This window comes from Sceloporus occidentalis, unplaced genomic scaffold, assembly GCF_023333645.1.
Source record: "Sceloporus occidentalis isolate IW3139 unplaced genomic scaffold, rSceOcc1.0.p SCAF_91, whole genome shotgun sequence".
NCBI classification, from domain to species: domain Eukaryota; kingdom Metazoa; phylum Chordata; class Lepidosauria; order Squamata; family Phrynosomatidae; genus Sceloporus; species Sceloporus occidentalis.
Genome location: NW_028317071.1, coordinates 2334670 through 2358128, shown reverse-complemented (window position 1 = coordinate 2358128; position 23459 = coordinate 2334670). Strand labels below are relative to the sequence as shown.

Genomic DNA, 23459 nt, shown 5'->3' with positions numbered 1-23459 from the left:
ACAGCGAAGGAGGGGATTTGCCCGTACCCAAAAGGGCCGCGTCGGCCATGTTGCCCGAGACAAAAGGGCAACGAGGGACCGACTGGAGAAGAATTACCTCGTCCAAAATGGCTTCACCTCTCGCTCTCGACCAATCGCCTCGAGCGCCGTGTCTTGATCCCGCCTTTGCCGCCTAGCAACGTCCAATCAGAGTCCGGAGCCGGGAAGAAGGGGCGGGGACTCCGCGTCGACTCCCCGTTGCCCCGCCTCGTCAAGTTGACAGCCGAGGCCGCCAATGGGGTGCCGGCTCTCGCCCGCGGTTGAGGGCGGGACCCAGCCGGGCCGCCATTTTGTGAGTCTATATAACACGTAGCCGTTGGGTCCGCTCCTGCTACTCCGGCGCCTGCACTCCCCTTTTCCCTTCGGGTCGCCTTCGTGTGCCATGGACGGGTGAGCGGAGCGCGGCGAGGAGAGGGAAAGGGGCGGGTCTGGAGGGGAAAAGTGGGCCGAGGAGGAGGAGGAGGACGGGGCCTCCCTCGTGGAGGCAGTCGAGGAGGAGGAGGGAGAGGCCCCTTTACCTCAACGGAGGAGAAACACGGGGACAAATGAGGCTCATGTTTACTTCAGGCCGGAAAAGTTGAGGGGAGAGAGGGACAAAAACGAGGGGGGCTTGTTTGAGGGGTGCCTCGTCAATTAAGATGAGCCGCCCCTCCCCTTCTTTCAAGTAAAAAAAAGTTAGGAGGAAGTGTGCTTCGTTCGCCTCAGTTGCTTTGCGCGTGCGCGCTCGCGCGTGGCTTCACTCCCCCGCTGCTAAAAAGTTAGGGGCGCGCGCGCGGCCTTGGAACGTTCGGAAGACGGAGGGGAGTGTGCGCATGTGCGGGTAGAACGAGGAGGAAGGTAGAAGGGAAAGGGGCGCTCGGGCGCGCGACTTAGAACGTTCGGAAGATGTAGGCGGTAGTGCGCATGCGCGGGTAGAAAGTTGATCAAGGTAGAAGGGGAAGGAGAGTGCGCGCGCGGCCTTAGAATGTTCGGAAGACTGAGGGGGTTTGCGCATGCGCGGGTAGAACGTTGAGGAGGAGGGTAGGAGGGGAAGGAACGCGGCCTTAGAATGTTCGGAAGACTGAGGGGGTTTGCGCATGCGCGGGTAGAACGTTAAGGAGGAGGGTAGGAGGGGAAGGAACACGGCCTTAGAACGTTCGGAAGACGCGCCCTTCCGTCCTTACTATCAAAGTCCTACCCGCGCATGCGCACCCCCTTTCGTTTTCACGTTCTAAGGCCGCGCGGGCGCGCTCCTTCCCCTTCTACCCTCTTCATCGTCAACGTATGCATGCGCACTCCCCTCTTCATTTGTTGCCCACGCTTCTTCCTCCTTTTCAGCCTCTTGTCTTCCCCCGTTTGAAAGCTCTTCCTCGCTTGGGGGCTCCTTCTCTCTCTCCCCCTCCCTTCCCTCTCTCCCCCTCCCTCCCTTTCTCTCTCTCCCCCTCTTTCTCTCTCTCTTCCTCCCATGGCCTAGGAAAGATCAAGGAAGAAAGTGCAAAGGCAGGCCTATGGTTGAACATAAAGAAAACAAAAATCATGACAGTGGGAAACCTGGACAAACATGGATTAGGCATCAAAGAAATAGAAATACGCTTGCCCCCTCCATATCGGCTAGGGTTGGGGCACAAGACTCCCGTGAATCTGGAAAACCCACAAATAACAAAAACACCATGTTTTTACCTGAGAAGACAACTCTCTAGGGATCTCTAGGTCCTCCAGCGCAACTCTGGCCAGCGTCTGACAGACACTGGCCATCGGACTGCACTTATACACAAACGCCTGGGAGAGTATTCTCCAGAAATCTCTAGGTCTCTCTGCAACTTTTATTTAAAACTTGACCATAGAGGACCTAGATATTCCTAGAGAGAATGTATTAATCAAATCTGTGAATAATCAAAGCCGTGAATATGGAATATGAACAGAATGTCTATACCTGGGATCAAACACTGATAGAAATGGAGACTGCAGCCAGGAAATCAGAAGAAGATGAAGAATAGGGAGAAGGACAGTTAGAAAAGATCGAGAGAGGATTCTAAAATACAAGGCTATACAACTGAGTGCAAAAGTGAGAACTGTACAAGCCATCGTATTCCCTATTGCCATGTATGGATCCGAGAGGTCAGTTAAGGAGGATAGAAGGAAAATCAACTCATTTGAAATGCGGTGCTGGAGAAGAGTGCTTAGGATTCCACAGACTGCCAAAAAGACCAACAAATGGCTCCTGGGACAGATCAAGCTAGAAATCTACCTAGAAGCCAAGATGACAAAACTCAGGTTGTCGTACTTTGGACACATCATGGGAAGGCATGAATCATTGGAAAAAAACAGTAATGCTAGGAAAGGTAGAGGGAAGTAGACAAAGAGGTAGGCCACATGCAAGATGGGTGGACTCTATTAAAGAGATCAGAAGTATGAGTTTGCAGGAGTTGAGCAGAGCCATGGAGGCCAGAGGGTCTTGGAGATGTCTCATTCATAGGGTTGCCATGGGTCCAGATAGACTTGAGGGCAGTTAACAAGTGGTTTGAGCATTGGACTCTGGGAGACCAGGGTTCCAATTTCAGCTTGGCCATGGAGACTCATTGGGTGAGTCACACCCTCTCAGCCCCAGACAACCCCATGATAGGGTTAGCTTATTCCCTAGAATCATAGTTGAAAGGGATCCTGAAAGACCATCCAGTCCAACCCCTTTCTGCCACACAGGAAGACACCATCCAAGCCCTCCTTGTGACCGATGGCCATCCAGCCTCTCTCTCAAAACCTCCAAAGGAGGAGATTCCATCACAGTCTACACGGCAGCACCTTTCACTGTTGAACTGCTCTTACAGTCAGGAAGTCCTTCCACATGTTGAGGAGACCTCTGACTGAACTGGTTCCCCACGAAGCCCACAGGGGGGTATCTCACTCTCTCAGCCTCAGAGGAAGGCAATGGCAAGCCGCCTCTTAACAAATCTTGCCAAGGAAACCCTTGTGATATGTTTGCTTTAGGGTCGCCGTAAATCTGAAATGCCTCAAGGCACAAAGGAGCAAGGAGGAAGGGGAAACCGCAGGCGGCATCTGCATTGTAGAAGCTTTCTGCGGCCGAGAGAGTGTGTCTTGCCTGAAGTCATGCAGTGGGTTTGTATAGCTGAGCTGGTCTCCAGAGTCGTAGTCCAACACCCAAACCACTTCTCCAAGCTGGCTTCCCACTTTTTAAAAAATATACCTTTTAAACCAAGAGTAGGGAGAAACAAAAGACCTCGAAAACATGCCCCGACTGTTTGGTTGTGGCAGCCTGTAGTGACTGGCAATTTGTGATGTTGGCTTTGGGCGGATAAAGTTTTTCAAGTATGTTCCCAGTGGCCCGTGAGGAGGGACTGCCTGCCCCTCCACTTGCCACATGTTAGAAGTCTCCCAAAGAGACTTTTTAGACTGTGTAACTGGTGCCCACCTCTTCCTCACTTTCCTTTTCTGTCATTTTAAAAAATCTTTGGCTTTTGGGGGGAGGAAGAAGGGCCTTGTGTGCTCTTTTGCGCCATGTCCCCTTCCTCCTCCTCCTCCTTCTTTTGCCCACTTCTTCCCCCTCACTGTTCCCATCACCCGGATGTTGGTCACGCCAGGACCTTCCTTCCTCTTTTGCCCCCGCTTTTGCCTTGGTGTCCTTCTGCGTGTGTAAAAGAGAAGGAAGAAAGGAACTGCTGGTTGGGAGCAGAGCTTAGGGAAGTTATTTCTTCCAAAGGCTACTCTTACTCCACCCCAATGGCTGCAGATTCTGGTCATGTTCCAGAGCCAGGGAAGCGGGAAGCGGGCCTTTAACACACAGTCCTAGAGTGAAGTAGTTTGGTGCTTACTGGAGTAAAAGAATGCAGTTAACACACACAGCATAAATAAATAAAACAGTGCAGCAGGTTTTGTTTCTGATGTCTTGCTTTCCTGTCGGTATGGAACCCAAGACAGTTTGGAGTTTGAAAATTATAATGTCAGTGTCATTTTCTAAAATGCAACTAGAGCACACTCCCACTAAAAGACCTTGATCAGGCAGTTAACAGGCCAAGGTGGAAGATCTTCATCTGGGGCTGGAAAGAGAGCAGAGAAGAGGTCAGCATGCCTTCCCATGGGAAGGAATGCCAGGCTCTGGGAGCAGGAACTGAGAAGGAAATCCATAGGGAAGGGAGAGGTGGGGATGGAAGCTTGAATCTTAAATCTATAGGGAAGGAAGAGGTGTGGAGGGAAGCAGACAAAGGGACACAATTGCAGTGGAGGATGTTAAAATCATGTAAAATCTTGGGAGGAAGGGTACAGGCAAATGTCATGAGAGGCACAAGGGTTGTCTTACCCCTTTCGCCCATTCAGTGTGAAATTTTCCATTGCAGTATGTCTCTTTTCAATTGCATTGCTTAAGGACTCCCTTTCTTGGTTGTGCCTTTTGCTCTACAAGCAACTTCCATACTGCCTACGACATGTAGTTTCCCTTGATCTGTTCTTGTTTAGAAATGGAGGAGTCTTTTGTGTGTTATATGTGTGCTAATTCTCAAAGAAGGATTTTCCATGTGTCATTTGGGGTTCTTTAGTCAGTCCCTGGTTACCAGAAATATGTGTGCTTGTAGTCCCCCCGGCGGGTGTGCATCCTTGATATATCTTGACCTCACCTTTTGGAGGTGAATACCTTTGATTCACATCCTCATATTTTAGACTTGCATTTCCATGGCGGTTGGCACTGCTACACATCTACAGCGCTATATAAATAAAGTATAATACACTTCCAAAGACTTGGATGGTGGCCAGTATGTACTATTTCCAGGCAACCTAGCAGCAGTGCTTGTGACAGCCTGGTCTTTATGGCCTTAGGTTGATTTAGGCTTGTGGGCCTGCTTCCAAACTTAGGTTGGAATAGAAGAATTTCCCTGTTCACCCTTTGGCACAATTTGCAGTCTTCACACCAGGAGCAGGGATTTTCCCTCACTTGCTTGCGTTCCTTTTCATAGAAGGCCTTTCTTGCCACCAGAGCACTTTATCCCCTCGCTGCAGGTATCCCTGTGAGCAGTTTTCTTCCCATAACATGCCTGCCTTGAGCGAGGGGAAGAAAGCACTGCCAGCCTTTCAGCTGCATCTTGAGCCTCCCTTATTAGCCGAAATGCTTGGGACTGGAAGCAGTTTGGGTTTTGAATGTTTGAATATTGACATATACATAAAGAGGTATCTTGGAGATAGGACCCACACCTAAACATAACATTTGTTTCTCAAACACTTGGCCTGTTTCTTATACACTTATTTATGCATAATATGTTAAATAATTTTGTGTGTGAAACAAACTGAGTACACTGAACTATCAGAAAGCAAAGGTGTCACTCCCATATGGATGATTCGGGAATATTTTGGAATCCCAGTTAAGGGACACTCAACTTGGATTACATTTCTTTCCTCCTAGCAAAAGGCTGTCTTTCTAATCCTCGCCTTATTTGTTGCTTTCTACATGTCTGCCGTGTTTTTAGATACCCACTTTCTTTTTGACACACTGCATTTGAGCCCATCTCTGTTGTCATAGGCCTCTTTTTGTACCAGAAAAATGCCCTGCCTGCCTTTCTGAAGCATGGCAGACCTGCTTGTGTGGGAGGATCCCAGTTCTGCCGCCTGGGCTTGGGAAGCTCTTAACACTCTGCATGAGAAACTAGACTTTTCCCTGCAGGCGGAGAGAGATGCGTGGAGGCTTGTTAGCTGGGCATGGAGAGCTGTGTATATCTGAGATGGTGGTTTTCCTTTTTTAAATACCAGGGTACTGAGAGGTGATCTTGAAGATGAAAATTGCAGACTGCAGCAGGGGAGTGGGAAATGATAGGAGATTGTGGTTACATCCAACGCCAGCTGCTTTGGCATCATGCAGCTAGTGTACCTTATATAATTTTATATAAGGGCTTGCATTCCTATAATGCTTATAGACTATAATCAGTCTTAAAGGCTCTATGGGTCTCTTTGCTTCTTCTCCATGATGTTAACAATCCTTCCGACAACTTTGTGCAATCATTCTTCCTGCATCTGGTGAAAGGTCAGTGTCTTCTCATCTAGAAGAACTTCTAGACAATCAATCAGATAGTTTCTACTGTGCTTACAGTGTATTCCTGCAGCAAGATTAGGCCTTTAAAGCTAAGTGCTGTTTTGTCATCCTGTGCAAGTTTAGCCAGATTTAGTAGAAACAGCATCAGATTTCTTAAATTTCCTTCCATAGAGAGGAAAAGGTCCTTTTGTGATGCTGCCTCCCCTTTTAACAACAGGGTGTCTAGCTCTGTGAGGTTATTTCAGTTGTGATGCCCCATTATGACTTTGCAGTCAATGATATCTTTTGTAGCTAATTCTAATCTCTTTTGTTGTTGTGTGCCTTCGAGTTGTATCCGGCCTTTGGCAATCCTAAGGCAACCGTTGGCAAGATTTGTTCAGAGCGAGTTTGCCTTTGCCTTCCTCTGAAGTTGAAAGACTGGGATTTGCTGAAGGGGAGTCACAGCCCAGTGCTCAAACCACTATCTTGCTCTTGCTCTAACCTCTAGGATTCCCTATTGATAAGGTGGCATTTTTGTCATTCTAACATCTACGAATGTTTGGATTTTGAAATCCTTTTTGACTTGGCAGTTTCTTATGTTTGGGATCATGTGGTGTAAGGTTGCCGTGGTAGGGAGTGATGTCTGTTAAAGGAATCAAACATTTCCAGATGAACATCTGTAGGAACAAGATTGTAAGGTCAGCAGCAGTAAAAGGTGGGGAGCAGTTGTGCTTCTGGCTGAAGAAGTGCTACCTTTTTTCAGCCTCTGATGAAAATACCTGAAGCCAGCAGCGTGGGAGGCCAGAGAGAGGGCCATCTCTTTTGTCACTGTTTTAATGCCTTCTCCTCTTTCTTTGCCATCCTTTTCTCTGTTTCCCTCTTCCCTCCTGACTTGTGAGTTGCTAGGAAAGGGATATATTAGCCGTGATGCCGGAACCGTGTGCCGAGAATTTCCTAAACTTTAGGAAGAACTTCTTGACTGTAGGAGCAATCTGAGACTGCAGTAAAGCGCTTTGGAGGATGGACTCTCCATCCAATTTTGGATGCCCAGACTTTTCTTTTTTCGTCTAGGGATGGGGAACCTTTCACTGTCCATATGATTAGGACCATTGTTCCCAGGCTCCTCGCCAATAGGACTGGGAGAGTTGTGCTCCAGAACATCAGGAGGACCAGATATTCCACTCCATTTACCTCTTACATATTAAAACCCCGTGTTTCGTCGCCTACCGACATTGCATTCATAAGAGCTTAGTGGTAACCCACTTTTGCCTGAGAGATTTTTAGTGACAAAAACCTGACATGGAGATGTTAATTTGGAAATTAACCTACTGGAAGAAAAGAAAACCCTAGTAAGTGAAATGTGAAAGATTTGGGAGAGGACAAATATTCTCAGTTAGTCCTGTGTGCCCATATTGAAACAAACTGAGTCATATTGAAAGAGTTGGGACTTGGGAACCGTTGCTCTTCTTGATAAGAATTGATCATCCTGTACTTTAAAGTAGTTACTTGTGCGGCTTGAGGGCCCTAGCCATTTGTAGATGGAGGATTTCTTTCCAACAGTTGTCTAGGTAACATTTTCATGTAATAAGTAGTTATATGCTTTGAGTCAGATTTTTCTTGTATGACTCCCCCTGTTCTCCCCCCAGCCCATCCCCAATAAGAGAAAGAGCTTACAGTTAACTTTGGAGAATGCTGACTTGGCTATCCTTGGGAATTTCCTCCCGATTGACAGGGCCAAAATGGCTTTCAGCTTCCCAAATTGAAGGCACATTTTAGCCATTATATAATTTGGACAAAGAAGGGTGTGTGTGTGTCAAACATCCTGTTGGTTAGGCTTCGCTGCTGATGCACAGATGGGTTTGTTTAGTCCATTCACATTAGCGTTCAAGATGTCCACAAAGCACATCTGTCTTAGCTGGCAATTCCAAACCCTTGAATCGTTTTTTTTAAAGACGTGGTTGCTCTGCTGGGCTTTTTTGGTGATGACTTGCAGGAGCGAATGCTGCTGACGCGTAGCTCTGCCGGCAGCCTTTCTTGAATCAGATGTAACATCAGCTGTGAATTTTGGAGGTTATGAAAGGGCAGAAGTTGGCTTAGGAAGGAAACATGGCAGGCAGTGGGTTGCAAGAGAAAGCAAACTACTTTCTGGCACAAAAGTAAAAGCTGGGTGCTGGCTCCTTGGGCATTACCACTTGACAAGCTGTCCCATGATCTGAAAACTGCCCTGTGTTTTACCTATGGCTGGCTGTCCCAGGCCCTTGGTAAGATATAGGTAAGTGGAGGGGAATCTGCGGTGTTCCAGATGCAGGATTCCAACTCCTATCAGCCTTAGCCAAAGATGGGTACTGAGGTCTTACCAACGTTTGGAGAGTAACCAGTTCCCCCTTCTTGATGTAGGTGTTCAGCCATTGACTGTAGAATATGTATTATCCCATGCCTTATATAGTCAGGCAGTCAGGCAGTTGGTCCAAGTGGACCGATGCAAAGAAATAAGGAAGGTTAGTGGGTTTTGGCTACTTGATGCTGAACCGAGCCTCTTTCAGCAGGTGTGGTGGCAACTCTGTGCTTTCCCAAATGGAATTGAAGTATACTTTTAATGATGGTGGTGACTTTGGCAGCCACACTTCTCTTGTGTTCATGGATCTCTGTAGGCTCTCAGAGGTTGCCATGCAGCTCTATTCCTTTCCTGTCTCTTTGCTCTTGAGACTAATGCCCCCGCCCCGAGAAATAAAAATATGTGAGGGGTTTCTTTATGTTTTGGAAGCATAAAAAGAAAATGTGGGTCCATGTGCCATAAAACAGCCACATTCTGGTAGAGCATTTGTATGCATGTGCAGCTTGTGGGCTCTCAAAAGTCTTAAGGGATTATGAGGTGCACTATGAAATACAAGAGCCTTCTCTGAACTAGGTGGAGATAGGTGGAAGTTGGTGCTTGCCTTGAGTTTATTTTGGGTATGTGGGACTAAAATGTTGCAGAATAAGACATCTGCTCTTTAACATGGGAGAAGTGTGATGAAATCTGCTTGTTTCACATTCTTAGGAAGCGCCCCATTATTACGACTGGGATGTGTTTTACTGGTGTAAGAAATGCAGTCACTTCCGTGTCCAGTGCCATTTCAAGCCCATGGGTTCTTTTCCTTGCTAAGAATTGCATTGTTTGCATTTATTTTCCTTTTCATTAACTGTTCTACATGTACCTTCAAATGATCTAACTTTTACTTCTCTCCTTCTCTTACAGCATTGTCCCAGATATAACAGTTGGTACAAAGGTAGGTGTTTCTCTTTCTTTCTATTGTTTCTTCAGCAAATATATATTATATCCCTTTTCATTCTTCCTGGACCAAGCTGTTCTATAGTCTTACTCAGTCACATGGGGCGAGGCAGTTGCCATGTTAGTGTTGTGTTGAAGCTCTGGTCTACTGCTTTTCAAACTGTGTCCTAAGGAAACTTTAAACAATAGGCTGGAAGGAGGAGAGAAAAAGGAAATTGGCAGCACAAACTAATAAAACTAGTTAGTCTTAAAGGTGCTGCCACATTCATCCCCCCCTTTTTTCCCCTCCCCTTCCTTCCTCTTTATGCTGCAAGAGACTAACACTGCTACGTCTTTGAAAACTAGGGAAAGTGAGATACCTCGGAAGAATAGTTAAATGTCAGACAATTTAAAAGCTAGTGCATCTCCTACCCATTTCCCCACACAAACCTGGGCACTCCGGGATTAGCTGTCATACAGCAGCTATCCACTGTGCAAACTAAAGCTGAAGGCCCACAGGAAAGTTCTGTGCCCCAAGTACTTCTGGGGGATGTTCTGTAGTGGGCAGAGAGCTTTGTGGAAAGAAGGCACTTTGAAGCTTGACGTTTGGAAAGCATAGATGAAGCCAATGCTATACCTAAGATGTTTGTGGAGGGGAGATGGATTCTACTTTTCTGATCAAATATTAATGTGCCTCCCTTGGGCAGTTGATTTGCAATTCAAAACCTTCAGGCATCTTGGGAATGTACTAAAGTGCAGTTGTTAATCCTGCTGGTTTGATCATAGCCCTGAAATGGAGACCTCCTGCAGACACTTTTGTCTCTAGAGAGCATCAGTGATGGGCTCTGCTTGAACAGTGAAAGAACAGTGTTGGTGAATATCAGCAAAATAATGAATTAATTATGGGTGTATAAGCCAGACTCTGAAAGTGTGCTTTGTTATCCAGCATTAGATAAACAGGGACTTTCTTACCCTCTCCCACCATACATGACCAGGAAAACATCTCCAAAGACTTTCTAGTCTTCCAAAGGAGATACTTAGTTTGTAAAGATTTAGCAGAAGTACTCTTTTGGATCCTGGCCGTCGTTAAAAGGCAAAACATAACTTGACAGAAGTGTAAAGATGAGTAGGATGCATCAAAATTAACATCTAGTTAAGAGGGTACAGCTTACTTCCTATGTTATTGCTGTATTTTTTAAGTCTCTCCTTTTTAATTCTGAGTCATAAGAGTTTCTTAAATGAAAGAACTGAAAGTTCTTTTAGTTTTAAGTTGCACCTGAAGGCAAAAGGAACTGTTTTTAAACCAGAAGAGAAAGAAGGGAGGCAAGCAAGATCTGTATGGAAAGAAAATATGATTGGGAGTGATGTTGGGGTGCAGAGGATGCAGCCGATTTTGAGGACAGGCTTACTGAAGCCTCGAAGAAACCAAAACTTTCCAACTGCTTAGATCAGGGGTAGGCAACCTTTTTGAGCCGGGGGCCGGGTTGCTGTCCCTCAGACAACTGGGGGGCCGAAGCAAAAAATAATTAATTAAATAATTTTTAAAAAATTTAAATAAATAAACTGGGACAAATGTAGGACAAAATTTTCAAATGGTGGACACTTTTTTTAAAAAAGTGGAGGACATGTGAAAAAAATTGCTGATTTTTTAAAAAATGTTAATATAAATGCATGTTTCTGAGGCTTCTATAGACAATTGCCCCTGTGCGCGAGAGGCCAAAGGCCCCGGCGGCAATTGGCGGCAGGACTGGGCTGGGGCCGGTCCCAAGGCCTCGCCGGGCCGCATTCAGCCCGCGGGCTGCAGGTTGCCTACCCCTGGTCTAGACCAGGGGTAGGCAACCTTTTTGAGCCGGGGGCCAGGTTGCTGTCCCTCAGACAACTGGGGGGCCGAAGACGGGGGGTGGAGCTTCACCCTCCGGGGGTGGAGCCGCATGCCAGGGGTGGGGCTTCCACCCTCCAGGGGCGGAGCTGCATGCTGGGGGTGGAGCTTCTACCCTCCAGGGGCGGAGCCACATGCCAGGGGTGGAGCTTCCACCCTATGGGGCAGAGCTTCCACCGAAGCATCATCATCATCACCACCTCCACTACTATCATTGTTACAGCAGACCTTTCAGCAATAAATGCACCAAAAATACACAGAAATGCACTTTGGAAAGTCACACTCCTCCTCCTCTTTCTCCTCCTGCTCTTTCTCATTGAGAGGGGATTTTGCACAAAGAACACCCAGGGCAAGTGGTAATAATAATAAATAATACTAAGAATAAAGTTACAAGCAAGGAAATTACTACAATGCAACTGAAAATAAACTGCAGCAAGCATGCACACAGTTTCAACCCAGAAAATCCACAGGGTGCTGAGAGGGAAGTTTGCAGAAAGAACACCCAGCTAACCCCCTCCCCCAATGAACCGACCTCTGGCCTTGCTGTGGCTGCAGCTGCCGCTCTGGCTCCCTTTCTCTGCACTCCTTCTGCTTCCTCCTCCTCCTTTCCCTGCTCTTAGGGAGGAGGAGGAGGAGGGCAGAGAGCAAGGTGGAGCCTGCTGCAGGCCTACTGCAGCTCCTGGAGCCCTGTTGGAGTGCTCCAGGGGCTGCACCAGGCCTCCTACATGGGCGCCGCCATTTTGTTTTTCAAAATGGCGACCGGAATCTTGTGTGACCTTTGACATCCTGAGGTCATGTGAGATTTCGGCCGCCATTTTGAAAAACAAAATGGCGCCTGGAGCGGCGAAAAACGGGGAATCGGCGGCAATCGGCGGCAGGACTGCTCGGGGGCCGCTTGGAAGGCCTTGGCGGGCCGGATCCGGCCCACGGGCCGCAGGTTGCCTACCCCTGGCTTAGATATTTGAGACTCATGTCTCAATTTTCTCCATTATTCTGTCACTGAGAAATAAAGTTAAGGCAGTAGAAATATTTTTCTCTTTAAATACAATGCCTGGGCTGAAAATTGTGTCCAGTGTTCTGTAGTAGTCAGTCAACCTTTATTAGGCATACAACAACAACATACAGTGCTACCTCGGGTTACGAAATTAATTCGTTCCGCGGCGCCGTTCGTAACCCGATAAATTTCGCAACCCGAAAAGGCGCTGGAAAGCCGCTAGCCGCCCGCTAGCCGCGCTTTCAGATTTGAATTTCGCGCCGAAAAAAATTTCGTAACCCGAAAAAATCTTCGTAACCCGGAACAGTTTTTTCCTATCTAACTTTTTCGTACCCCGGAAATTTCGTAACGCGAGCAATTCGTATCCCGGGGTACCACTGTACATGTAGAATAAAAGTTCAGGATCGTTCTGTAATAGATAAAGAGATTGGAATTTCTGTGTATTACTACAGGGCTTTGTAATGTGTTTCATTGTAGTCTGCCTGGGAGCCTTGTTAGCGAAGAGCCATTCGCTCTTCCTGGCTGGATAGACCTGGTTTTGTCTGCTGGCCAAGATCTTTGCCATGGGAACTGCAATTATGGCTTCAGGCCCCGGGCCAAGAATGCAAGTGAAGAAATTCCAGCCCTTGACTTGCATCTTCAGTTGAAAGGCTGTAACAAGCTGCTCTGAGTGGGCTTGCCTGAGCAGGCTGGGTCTGCATATGTGTGCCACATGTGCAGACACAAAGGAAGATTGACTAACTTTCTCTCCCTGTCTGGCAAGAAGGGAGGCATGCAGAGAATGCAGCTAGCATTGCCCTAGATACCAGGGAACCCTAGGTCTGTTCTCTGTAAAACATCCCTTTCTTGATTTTTCAATGGCAGCTTAACACTGAAATCCTTGATAAGAGCAGATTGCTCTGTTTGGCCAAGACAGCTGAACAAAAACATCTATGCTAATATTTGAGCCTGAATCTACACTTGAAGCGTGGGATGGTGGCCAAAAGTGATTCTCTAATTTGAAAGGGGGGTGTTTTTCAATACAGTGGACCCTTGTTATACGCTGGGGTTTGGCTCCAAAATCCCCCATGGATCACAAAATCCGTGGATACTCAAGTCCTATTAAATATAATGACATAGCAAAATGGTGTCCCTTATAAAAAATAGGAAATCAAGGTTTGATATTTGAAATTTATACTTTTTTGAATGTTTTCAAACCGCAGATGCTTGAATCCGTGTATAACAAATCCATGTATAAGAAGGGCTGACTGTATTAACTAAAGTCCCTTTATGTAAAATAAAGCCTTTTTCCCCTCTGTAGAGAGAGGAAGAGGCTTGAACTCTTCCTGATTTGCTGGCTCTCTGCTTTGTATGTTTCTCATGTAAGGACACATTCAGATGTATATAAGGGAGATTTTGAAGGAAATCGTAGCCTACAGCCTGAAGATAGTTCAGCCTGATACTCCATCATCTGAATTTCTAGATCTACCCCCAATTTACTGTTCTTTTCAAACAATCTTAAATCTTTCTAATGCTTACTTCAGTCTGCCTTGTGCACTGTAGTCTTATTTATCCTGTGGGAGAGATTTTTTGGCCTTGCATAGTAAATAAAAACAGCTTCAGGCCCATTTTGTGTACAAAAGGCTGGAAAACATACATCAGAATCAGACAGCTTGATTACTTGAGATGAGAAATGTTGCTTTTTCTGTGGAATGTTGTTTGCCTCTCCATCCTTCCTGTTTGGTTCTGTATCAACATAGAGGAAACTGTTCCAACTGGATATGCTGGTAATGTGTCAAAGTACATAAGGGCCTTCTACTGGCAGAGCAGTAAATAAAATCCTGCATTTGTTTGGAAGCACAATGCGCCCGCCTGTTAGTGGGCGCACCATACACAGCTTCCGGTTTACATGGAAGCCATGCTGTAATCGTTTGAATGGTGTGCATGCCTGCACCACACCGCCATGTGCACAAGCTCCATTCAGTATAACGGGGCTTGAGCATAGGCAGAATTCGCCTTTCGTGTGGGGGAAGTCTGGAACAGCCCCCCCCTCGCGCATAAGGCGAGGGTCCACTGTATAACAATCAAGAGGAAGTTATCTCTAAAACAGATATAATGTATCAAATGGCCCAGTCTAATAACACGCTGATGAGTTAGATAGATCGGTCATAAGTGCAAAGCAGTCTTACTTTACCTAAGTAATGTTGAGATAGGAGAGGTCCAAACACAGATACACTTTCTAGGTTCCCAGATTTGTGGAATCAAGTCCTCCTTCAGTACACTCGCCCAGCTGACAGCCAGCTGAGCATGCGCAGCTACTGTCAGGTTGTTGTATCACCAACATTATGTCAGAGTGAAATGCCAGTGGCAAGCATGCGCTGTGAGAAGGCGCACAGATCTGCCTGCCTCAATTTTATACCTTCCAGATGTATGGGACACTGAGATCATGCTAAGTGCAACCTAGCACATCTGGAGGCCATTAAGCTGGGGAAGAATGACCTAGATTTGTCATCAAAATGACTGCCATCTAAACAGATTTAAAGGAAGAAATTTGATCAGGAATGTCTTTCAGTATCTGTGTGAGGTGGAAAGGCCCCCAACCATGGCCTCCTTTTTAAGCACTCCCTTCACTCACAAGTACATCTCGCAGGAGGCTCTACAGTTATCAAGTACAGAACACACTTTTTTCTGTACACTTGAGTGTCCTGTCTAAACTTGCCCTCGAGGTTTGAACTTTTCTGGATGGCTGTTTTCTTTGGAAAGAAGGGGCACTTGACAAAATCTTGTATTTACAGCATGGACTAGCATGTTGTACAGTGCATCTTAGCTGCTGTGTGTTGAACTCTTTGTATACGCATCCCTCTTTTCCCCCATCCCTCAAAGCATGGCTTCAGATATTCCTGCTTCATAAAAAAGAAACCTTGATCTCTAAATTTAACGAAGGCCCAAGAAACAGAAAGAGAATTTCCACCACCCAGTTTGGACCACGCAGGGAAGCTGCAGTAGCCAAAAAAGCCAGTAAAGTTCTAGTCTGCATTAAGTGGAGTGTGGTATTCAGATCAAGGGAAGTCATAGTGCCACTCCATTCAATTTTGGTCAGACGTTGCCTGGAATATTGTGTCTAGTTTTAGACACCACAATTCAAGAAGGATATTGACAAGCTGGAATGTGTCCACAGAAGGGCAACCAAGATGATCAAAGGTCTGGAAACAAAGTCTCTTGAAGAACAAGTTTAGGGAGATGGGCATGTTACACTTTCAGAAGAGACGATTGAGATATGACATGGGGCGAGGGTGTGTGTGCCTTCAGTTCTCATGGTGAACCATGCATTTCCTAAGGTTTTCTCAGGCAAGGAATCCTCCGGGTTGGTTTTGCCAGTTCCTTTCTCTACAATATCGCCTAGAAAACCTAGGATTTGTTGTTGGTCTCGCATCCAAGTACTAACCAGAGCTGACCCTGCTTAGCTTCCAAGATTAAACAGGATCTGATGCCAGCTCTAGTCCATCCATCTAACCACTGCTTCATGCTGGCTCTCAGTGTAAAGTATAACATGTACAAGTTGGATAAAATTTGGTCCCCAAAGAATTTAAAAAAGCATTTTGACACCACTTTATTCCAATGTGCAAATTCCTTTGTGCTCAATAACTCTTGAGCTATTCTGAATCATACTACTATGTTGCTTGTGATTTCCCATCATGAGTGCCCCCAATGCTTGCTCTTCACTTACCATTTTTGTAACTGGTGGTGGAATTTGATATTCCAGGCAATGCCAAAAGGTCATTGAATTGGGGAGAGACCTTGTTTTGTTACTTAACTAGCATAAGTTAATAGGGAAATGTTGAACTAGAACTGAGCTTGAAACCTTCCCTACAGTACATGAATTTTCCTGTTTCTAAGAAATGTTTTAAAGCTTGCCAGCTAGGGATTGTGTGGTGCTTTATTAGTGCTGGCAGCAGTTAGTTTGGGCGTGGAATTGCCCCATCAGACTAGAATGACTGCATACCTTTGCTTTATGCTGAACTCTGAGCTGTTTGCAATAGCCACAGCCCTGCGAGCCATTCAAAGGGCAGGCACATTTTATGGGTTGTCCGGGGTGGCTATATAAGCAAGGGAGGGGAGGTCGCAACAGGGATATTTATGTTACTGCCCTTTTCTCAAGTCAAGGACAACATTTTCAGAATCAATCAGAAGTAGCTCATTTGCTCTATAACCCAACATAAAGAACATTTAGGTCTGGAGTTAATATTGCACTCCTGTGTTGATGTCCCCAGTTTTCTTCACTATCAGTTGTTCAGCTTCATTGGGCATTCTGCCTCTTGAAATATTGTGATACGATTTAGCATCTAAATTAAGCCTAGTGCCAGACCATGGTTTGGGGTAAAGTCTGATCCACTGTCTTTCAGTTTTCTGTGAGACATGCCAGAAGTACAGTTGTCCCTCCATATTGGCTAGGGTTAGGGGAACAAGACCCCTGTGAATATGGAAAAACCACAAATAACAAAAACACTGTTTTTACCTGACAGGACACCTGTCTAGGAATCTCTAGGTCCTCCAGGGCAACTCTGTGGTCAATGTCCAATATACACTGGCCATAGAATGGCACTGGAGTAGCTACAAATGGTCTTTCAGTGCAACTTTTAGTTAAAGTTGACCGCAGAGTTGCACTGGAGGACCTAGACAGTCCTAGAGAGAACATATTAATGAAATCCGTCAATAATCAAAGCCACAAATATCAAAGCTGCAAATATGGAGGGATGACTGTACTTAGATCAGACCTGTGATGCAGAGCTAACTTGATCAGCTGTGTGGCTCCCATTAGGTGGAATAATTTTAGAAAATTGAAATGTTCCAGCATTTTTCTAATTTTAGGTGTACGCTGAAAAACTGTCTGCTTTTGCAACCCTTTCCTGCCTGGGCTAGCCTGCCAACCGGCCAACATAAATACTGTATTCCTGTTTCAGTGGATTGCACGTACTGTGTTGCACTTTGCAATGTTAAGCTCAAAGCAGTTTGTAAGTATTTGTGAATAAATGATCTCCATTGGGTCCCTACAGCATTAGGGACACTTGGCCAGCATGACAGTCTGGGCTTCCCCCACCCCAAAGAATTTTTTCCCCTTCCTCTCAGAATTGAAGCAGGATTGTTGGTAGGCTCTTTGGTGTTAACTTTGGGGGGGAAAACAACCCAAACCAACATACTTAGGGATCCACTTAACCTGGAACTTGCTTGGCTTGCTAAATCTGCATGTTGCAGATAATAAATTACTCCCAAAAGTAATTACCTTTTGGGAGATGAGGGTACTTAATGAATTCTTTCATAACAGGAAATCTTTGGAATTGCAGGTGCATCATAGTCCTCAGAGGTAGCACTCTGGTCTAAGTTGTTAACCATTGGCCTGTTACAGACTGCCAAGATAAAGCTGCTTCGGGTCTCTTTGGAGGTATGCTGTTTAAATGATGCATGCACCCTAAGAATCCGGAAGCTGCACCAAAGCTGCCCTCCAGTGCTTAGGAATGGAGTGTGGCTTTGGCGCGACCTCCAGACTCTTAGGACCCACGCATCATTTAAATAGCATACCTCCAAAGAGACCCGAAGCAGCTTTATTTTGGCAGTCTGTAACAGGCCATTGTTTTTACTGCATTCCATAGGAAAGAGTCTTGAGAGGAGGAGCAGTTTTAACAGAGCCCTGTTGTGTGGCCTCTTGGGAAATCTGGGACAAAATAATTGTATTGCTGAACACTAGCAGTATCAGGGCAATGCTTTCTGATTTAAAACCCCTGTCATATCAAGGGCTGGGAAAACATCAGGTTCCATTTACTCATAAGCAGGGATTCCTGGAGAAAGTGAGATTTCAGGTTTGTGCTTGTCATGACATTAAGTGCCCATGAAACCTATTGGTCTTGGATTTCTTAGATCCATCTGTACTATTACAAACACTGTGCAGGCATCTTTTGGGAGCATTGAAAATACAGTCGGCCCTCTGTATCCATGGCTTGGAAATATTCACAAAAAATATCCCAAAAGCAGAACTTGAGTTTGCCACTTTATACAAGGGACAGCATTTTACAACTGCATTATATAATGGGATTTGAGCATTCACAGATTCTAGTATCCACAGGGGCCCCTGAAACCAAACCCCAGTGGGTACTGAGGGCCCACTGTAGTAAATAAAACTAGCTTCTAGGATTCCTGTGAAAATGGATTGAGCAGGACCTTCACCAATATCAGCCTTGCACAATGGTGGTTTTGGTGTCCTTGTTGATACTGCAGCCTCCTCTGAAGTTAAAGACTTCAGCAGTTGCTTGGTTTTACTTTAAGCTTGAATGCATCACTTTGCTTAATGTGCATACTTGTCCTGGGCGTATTTATTAAGTGGAGCAAATTATTTTTAATTACCTTAATGCCAGGGACCAAATCTAGAAGCACATTATTACCAACAAACATTTTAGCGTTACAAGCCAACAACAAAAGGAGTTGTGGGCATGGCTGAATTATCCTTGGTCTGGGCTGGAATGCTGCCTTTTGGGTGGCCTTTGATGTCGCAGAGTTCATCTCCAGTCAAGAGGGGGCATGGAACTGGTTCAGTTAACAGCCTCTAACTAAATGTCATGTCTATTAAGTCATAAGCTTTGTAGCTACAGAGCATCTTTACCATACGCGGAAGTAAAATTATGCCAATGTAGTTCTGGGCTGCATCGCCAGAAGTGTAGTGTCCAGACCAAGGGAAGCCATACTCCCAGTCTGTTATGCTTTGGTCAGACCTCATGTATAATACTGTGTCCAGTTTTGGGCACCACTGTTGAAGAAGGATATTAAGAAGCTGAAACGTATCCAGAGAGAGAAGACTGAAGGGCTGGAAACCAAGCCTCATGAGGAATGACCGAGAGAGTTGTGAAGACTGAAAGGTGATAACAATAAAGCCATCTTTAAACATATGAAGAGATATCATACAGAAGAAGGAGCAAGCTTTTTTGCTGCTCCAGAGACTAGAACATGAAGTTGTGGATTCAAATTACAAGAAAAGAGATTTCACCTAAATATTATAAATGTTTTTCTAATTCTTCGTCTTTTACTGTAATAGTAGCTGTTTGACAGTAGAAGGGACTACCTTGGAGGATGTTGGAGGTCTTTAAACAGGATGGATGGGCATATCCTTCAAGAGTGCTGGCAGAAAGCAGTTGGACTTCACTGCATTCTATGAATGTACTGTAGTTACATTCACTGAATGCAGGTGTTATAAATGCCAAGATGCTTGCTTTTTCCCATTGGCAGTTAAACCTTAATAGTTCTTATCACTCCACTTGGTGCATGAAATAAACTCAGATGCCTAGTGGTCATGTTAAATTTTCAGACATTTTGAAGCCATGGTAAAGAACCATATTTACAGGGTTTTTCGCCTAGGAAAGGCCCAGAAATTTTTAGAATAAATAAATAAATACCCTTTATAAACTGGACATCACTTTTAAGAACATGTTACGTTACGTGAATGGTTTGTATTTAAAATATGTTTGTTAAATAAAGTACCATTAATCCAGAAAAAATATTGGAATTGAATAGTACAGTGCTACCTCGGGTTACGAAATTAATTCGTTCCGCGGCGCCGTTCGTAACCCGATAAATTTCGCAACCCGAAAAGGCTCTGGAAAGCCGCTAGCCGCCCGCTAGCCGCGCTTTCAGATTTGAATTTCGCGCCGAAAAAAATTTCGTAACCCGAAAAAATCTTCGTAACCCGGAACAGTTTTTTCCTATCTAACTTTTTCGTACCCCGGAAATTTCGTAACGCGAGCAATTCGTATCCCGGGGTACCACTGTATTAAGCAGACATAAAGTGCTCATTCCTGAAAGAAGTACTGAGGAGAAGAAACCAGGAATGGTCTGGTGCTGTGTATAAGGGGAAACTGTCATTTTATTTTCTAATATGCCAGACATCAGTAGTATATTTCAGTAGTATATTTGTGCGCATTGGCTACAACTGTTACTTAGTTCCTGGAAACTCATTGTAGACTAGCACCTGTACACTTGTGCATCAGCACTGGGCTATGGACCACCACTTTGAGTACACTGCTGTACATAGTCTTACATAATAATAATAATAATAATGATGATGATGATGATTTATTTATATACTGCTTTTCCAAATTAGATCAAAGCAGTGTACAACAGGAAGTACAATACAAAGTCAAAATAAAGCATAACAGGCCTCTCTCCCCCTCAAGATGGTGTTCGGAAGGAGGGCTCTTAGTCTTTCAGGCCAGGCTTCTCTCCCCCTCAAGATGGTGGTCGGAAGAATCGACTTGTCACATAGCTTTTAGAAATAATTTGTGGAGCATTCAAGGTGGAAATCTTGTTTCTCTCCTGTTGATCTAGGGGTAAAGTATTCACATACAGTATGTTTGGGATGATCCCATAGGATCAAATGTCTGCAACTAGTCCAAGGTCCTTGGAATGGTGCCATTTGTGTTTTGTGATGTCCTGTGGATCTAGGTGCTGAAGCTTTCCTGTCCTTGCTGTGTAGTGAGACATGGCTTGGTCAGCTGGTGACAAAACTGAAGAGCTGAGGAGGGAAAATACACTTAGCAAAATATGCAGCATATTGAGCGATTGTTTCCTTGAGTAACCAATACAATGCTTGAAAATAGCAGAATGGAGATACTGTACTAAATCCATTTCTTAGTCTACGCTTATTCATTAGGTCTACTGTAGATGGAAGTTATGAGTGGATTGGGACCTCAGTTTTGTTCAGTATACTGCATTTTGCTGCTGGGGGGCAAGCATATCTTGGAAAATGACTGCTTCTGGTCTTGCTTCTGTTTTGTGTGGCCACTGTTCTCGGTTTCTGGATGAGCACAGCAAGTGGCCATAAACTGGTAACTGGACTGCAGCTTGAAGTGCTGGTTTTTTCAAGCTGCTTCCAACAAGAACCTTGATTTTTCCCAATGACAATCACTAGTAGCTTTGCAACAGGTCCTCTGTGTGAAAACTCTGCACCGAAGAAAGAGATACACAGAAAAGAAACCCAGTTTCATCGCTGCGATGTCTATTTGTTGTCTTTTCCTAATGACACCAGTGTCCTGAAATGTTTTGCCATTCTGAAGTTCACTACCTTCAGGGTGGATTGAACTGCTGCTACTGCTGATTTTAATTTGATCCACATACCACAAAGTCAGGCCTTATTTACCTTGCACAGAGGAAGGAGTTAGAGCACCACCAGTGAACTAGTGCTTTTATTCTGTGCCTGAACCACTGCTTTCTGAAAACTAAAACCTTCTTGAATGATAAACACGTCTATGGCAAACCTGTAGTTGCAGTGCCCTCTGTATTCATTTCACATTCAGGAGTGAGTTCAGAACAGCTTCCTTGTGTGAGTTTGCAGGGCTTTGCAGTCAGTCCAGTCTCCCTGTTGTTCTTACAATGCATGTCTGCGACATTCTTGCTTCCTGGTCTCAGGTGGGCACTCAGCCATGATACACTGAAAAATTGGATCTCTGTAAAGATCAACAGCTGTAGGTTCCAGCAGGGCAGTGCCAGCTACCTGGAGGGCAAACTCTCTTGCTTGGTAGCTCAGAGTTTAATGGAAAACATATCACAATGGCATTCAAAACTTGCTGATAGGCTTTCATTGCTAACTAAGAAGATGCCTAGTATAGCAAGCTTCCTCTTGGGAAAATAAGCTTCACTGTTAGTTATATGGGCATTGCTGAAGTAGTACTGCTCTCTTGTTTGTGTAGTTCTTAATGTGTCATTTCTGCTGATTCTATTTCATGTGGCAAATCAAGTGGTGGGTTTGAGAAATCATACCTTCCTCCTTCCTTTGTCCCACCCTTCTGCTCAGTTTTCTGCTACTTCAGTTCTGGAGATTTCTTCTGTTTCCACCGTACATGAGTAGAATTTAGCAAATTGCTGTCAACTTACCTTTTTTCCCTCTTTCTGTTTCTCTTCCAGCGGGGATCTGACGAACTTTTCTCTACTTGTGTCACTAACGGACCTTTTATCATGAGCAGCAACTCTGCTTCTGCAGGTAACATTGCCAGCCAAAATAATTTAGTTCTTCCTAAGCCCCCAGTTCCTTAGACTCCTGAGTGGTTGCTCCATTCAGCTTTGCCACTGCTACCTTTCTGAATGGTTCCAGAAGAATGCAACTCTTCTCCAATCTGTCTGCCCAGAGCGTCCTACACCTGTCACCATATATCCTCTCCAATTTAGGAAAGGACATAAATTCCCTGTACCTTAATTCTTCGAATCTTACATATAAAGGGTGGGTTTTCCTGGATTTCTTGTCACACTGCTGCTAGCCTCAGAGTGTTTCTTGATTCCTGGAAACTGAAGAATGCCTCTTGGGGATGGGCTTGCTTTTTTAGCCTGCTCACCACCTCCCATGGTTGTCTCAGTGTCTCCCCAGAACGTCTGTGCAGTGACTCTGATATCCAGTGTGCACAGAGAACATTTAGTGGCCCAGTGCTATCAAGAGTGTGTTTACTTTACATTTTCCTGAGACTTTTGCAAAACCAGTTAAGACTTGTTGGGTTGGCATTGGCCAGCTAGAGGGCAAGTTACAAATAAATTGAGGGGGGTTTTGAAAAATGTTTGCTTTTCTTTATTATCTTGCATCTTACATCTTAATGGCTTTAGTCTTCAGAACTAGGTGGCCAGGAAATTTGAAAGCTTGGTGGTGTGAGTTTGTCACTAGGAGTGTTGCACAAAGTCCTGAGTAGTATGCTGGGGTGATTACTCATGGTTTTCTTGGGCTCATTTTTTATCTATCCCTGCCTGAGGAGTGAGATCTGCTGGGGAGACCTTGCTCCATCTCCTTAGAATAGGTACTGGTTGGCATCAGCATTGGTCTCATTTAAGTGGCCAGTTAAAACTTGGCTTTTCATTAAAATCTTTGGGGATTAATCTTATTACTATTTAAATTGTACACTTAGAGACTGTTTTAACCATTGTTGCTGCTTTAGCCCGGTGATTTATTTAAAATGTTTTTTATCCTATTTAAATTGTTCTGTTTTTATCTCGACTTGTTTTAAAAACCATCTATATTTAGTTGTATGTTGCCCTGATATCTCACAATAAAGGGTGGGGTGGAAATATTTAAATAAATAAATAAATCTCAAAGTCTTGTTTTGTGAAGGGGGATCACTTCAGAGTTTGTGCTGCAGCCCACATAGAACCAGCTTGGAATAGCACATGTTTTTGTGGTCCCATCTCCTATGTCACTGCTGCGACAAATTGCATTAAATTCCACCTTGGGCTGTGGTGGAAAACACTGACATTTAGAAACATCGTGTAATGGTACCATGCTATGCAGCCCAGCAGTGGCTTGTGAAGGGATGTC

General features: G+C 44.9%; 1 protein-coding gene across 3 annotated transcripts in view; it reads left to right on the top strand.

Annotated features, from left to right (window-relative positions):
• Window positions 1-304: 304 nt before the first annotated feature.
• LOC149284543 (polypyrimidine tract-binding protein 1) overlaps window positions 305-23459 on the top strand; it is a 43445-nt gene continuing 20290 nt past the window's right edge. For 2 of the 3 annotated variants that reach the window (XM_089496566.1, XM_089496565.1), the window contains exons 1-3: window positions 305-429; window positions 9264-9294; window positions 22070-22145. In XM_089496566.1, the coding sequence (XP_089352692.1) occupies window positions 422-429; window positions 9264-9294; window positions 22070-22145 (115 nt within the window). In that variant the 5' untranslated portion in view covers window positions 305-421. The remainder of the gene's footprint in view (window positions 430-9263; window positions 9295-22069; window positions 22146-23459) is intronic. The other variant, XM_089496567.1, reaches the window with a different exon arrangement.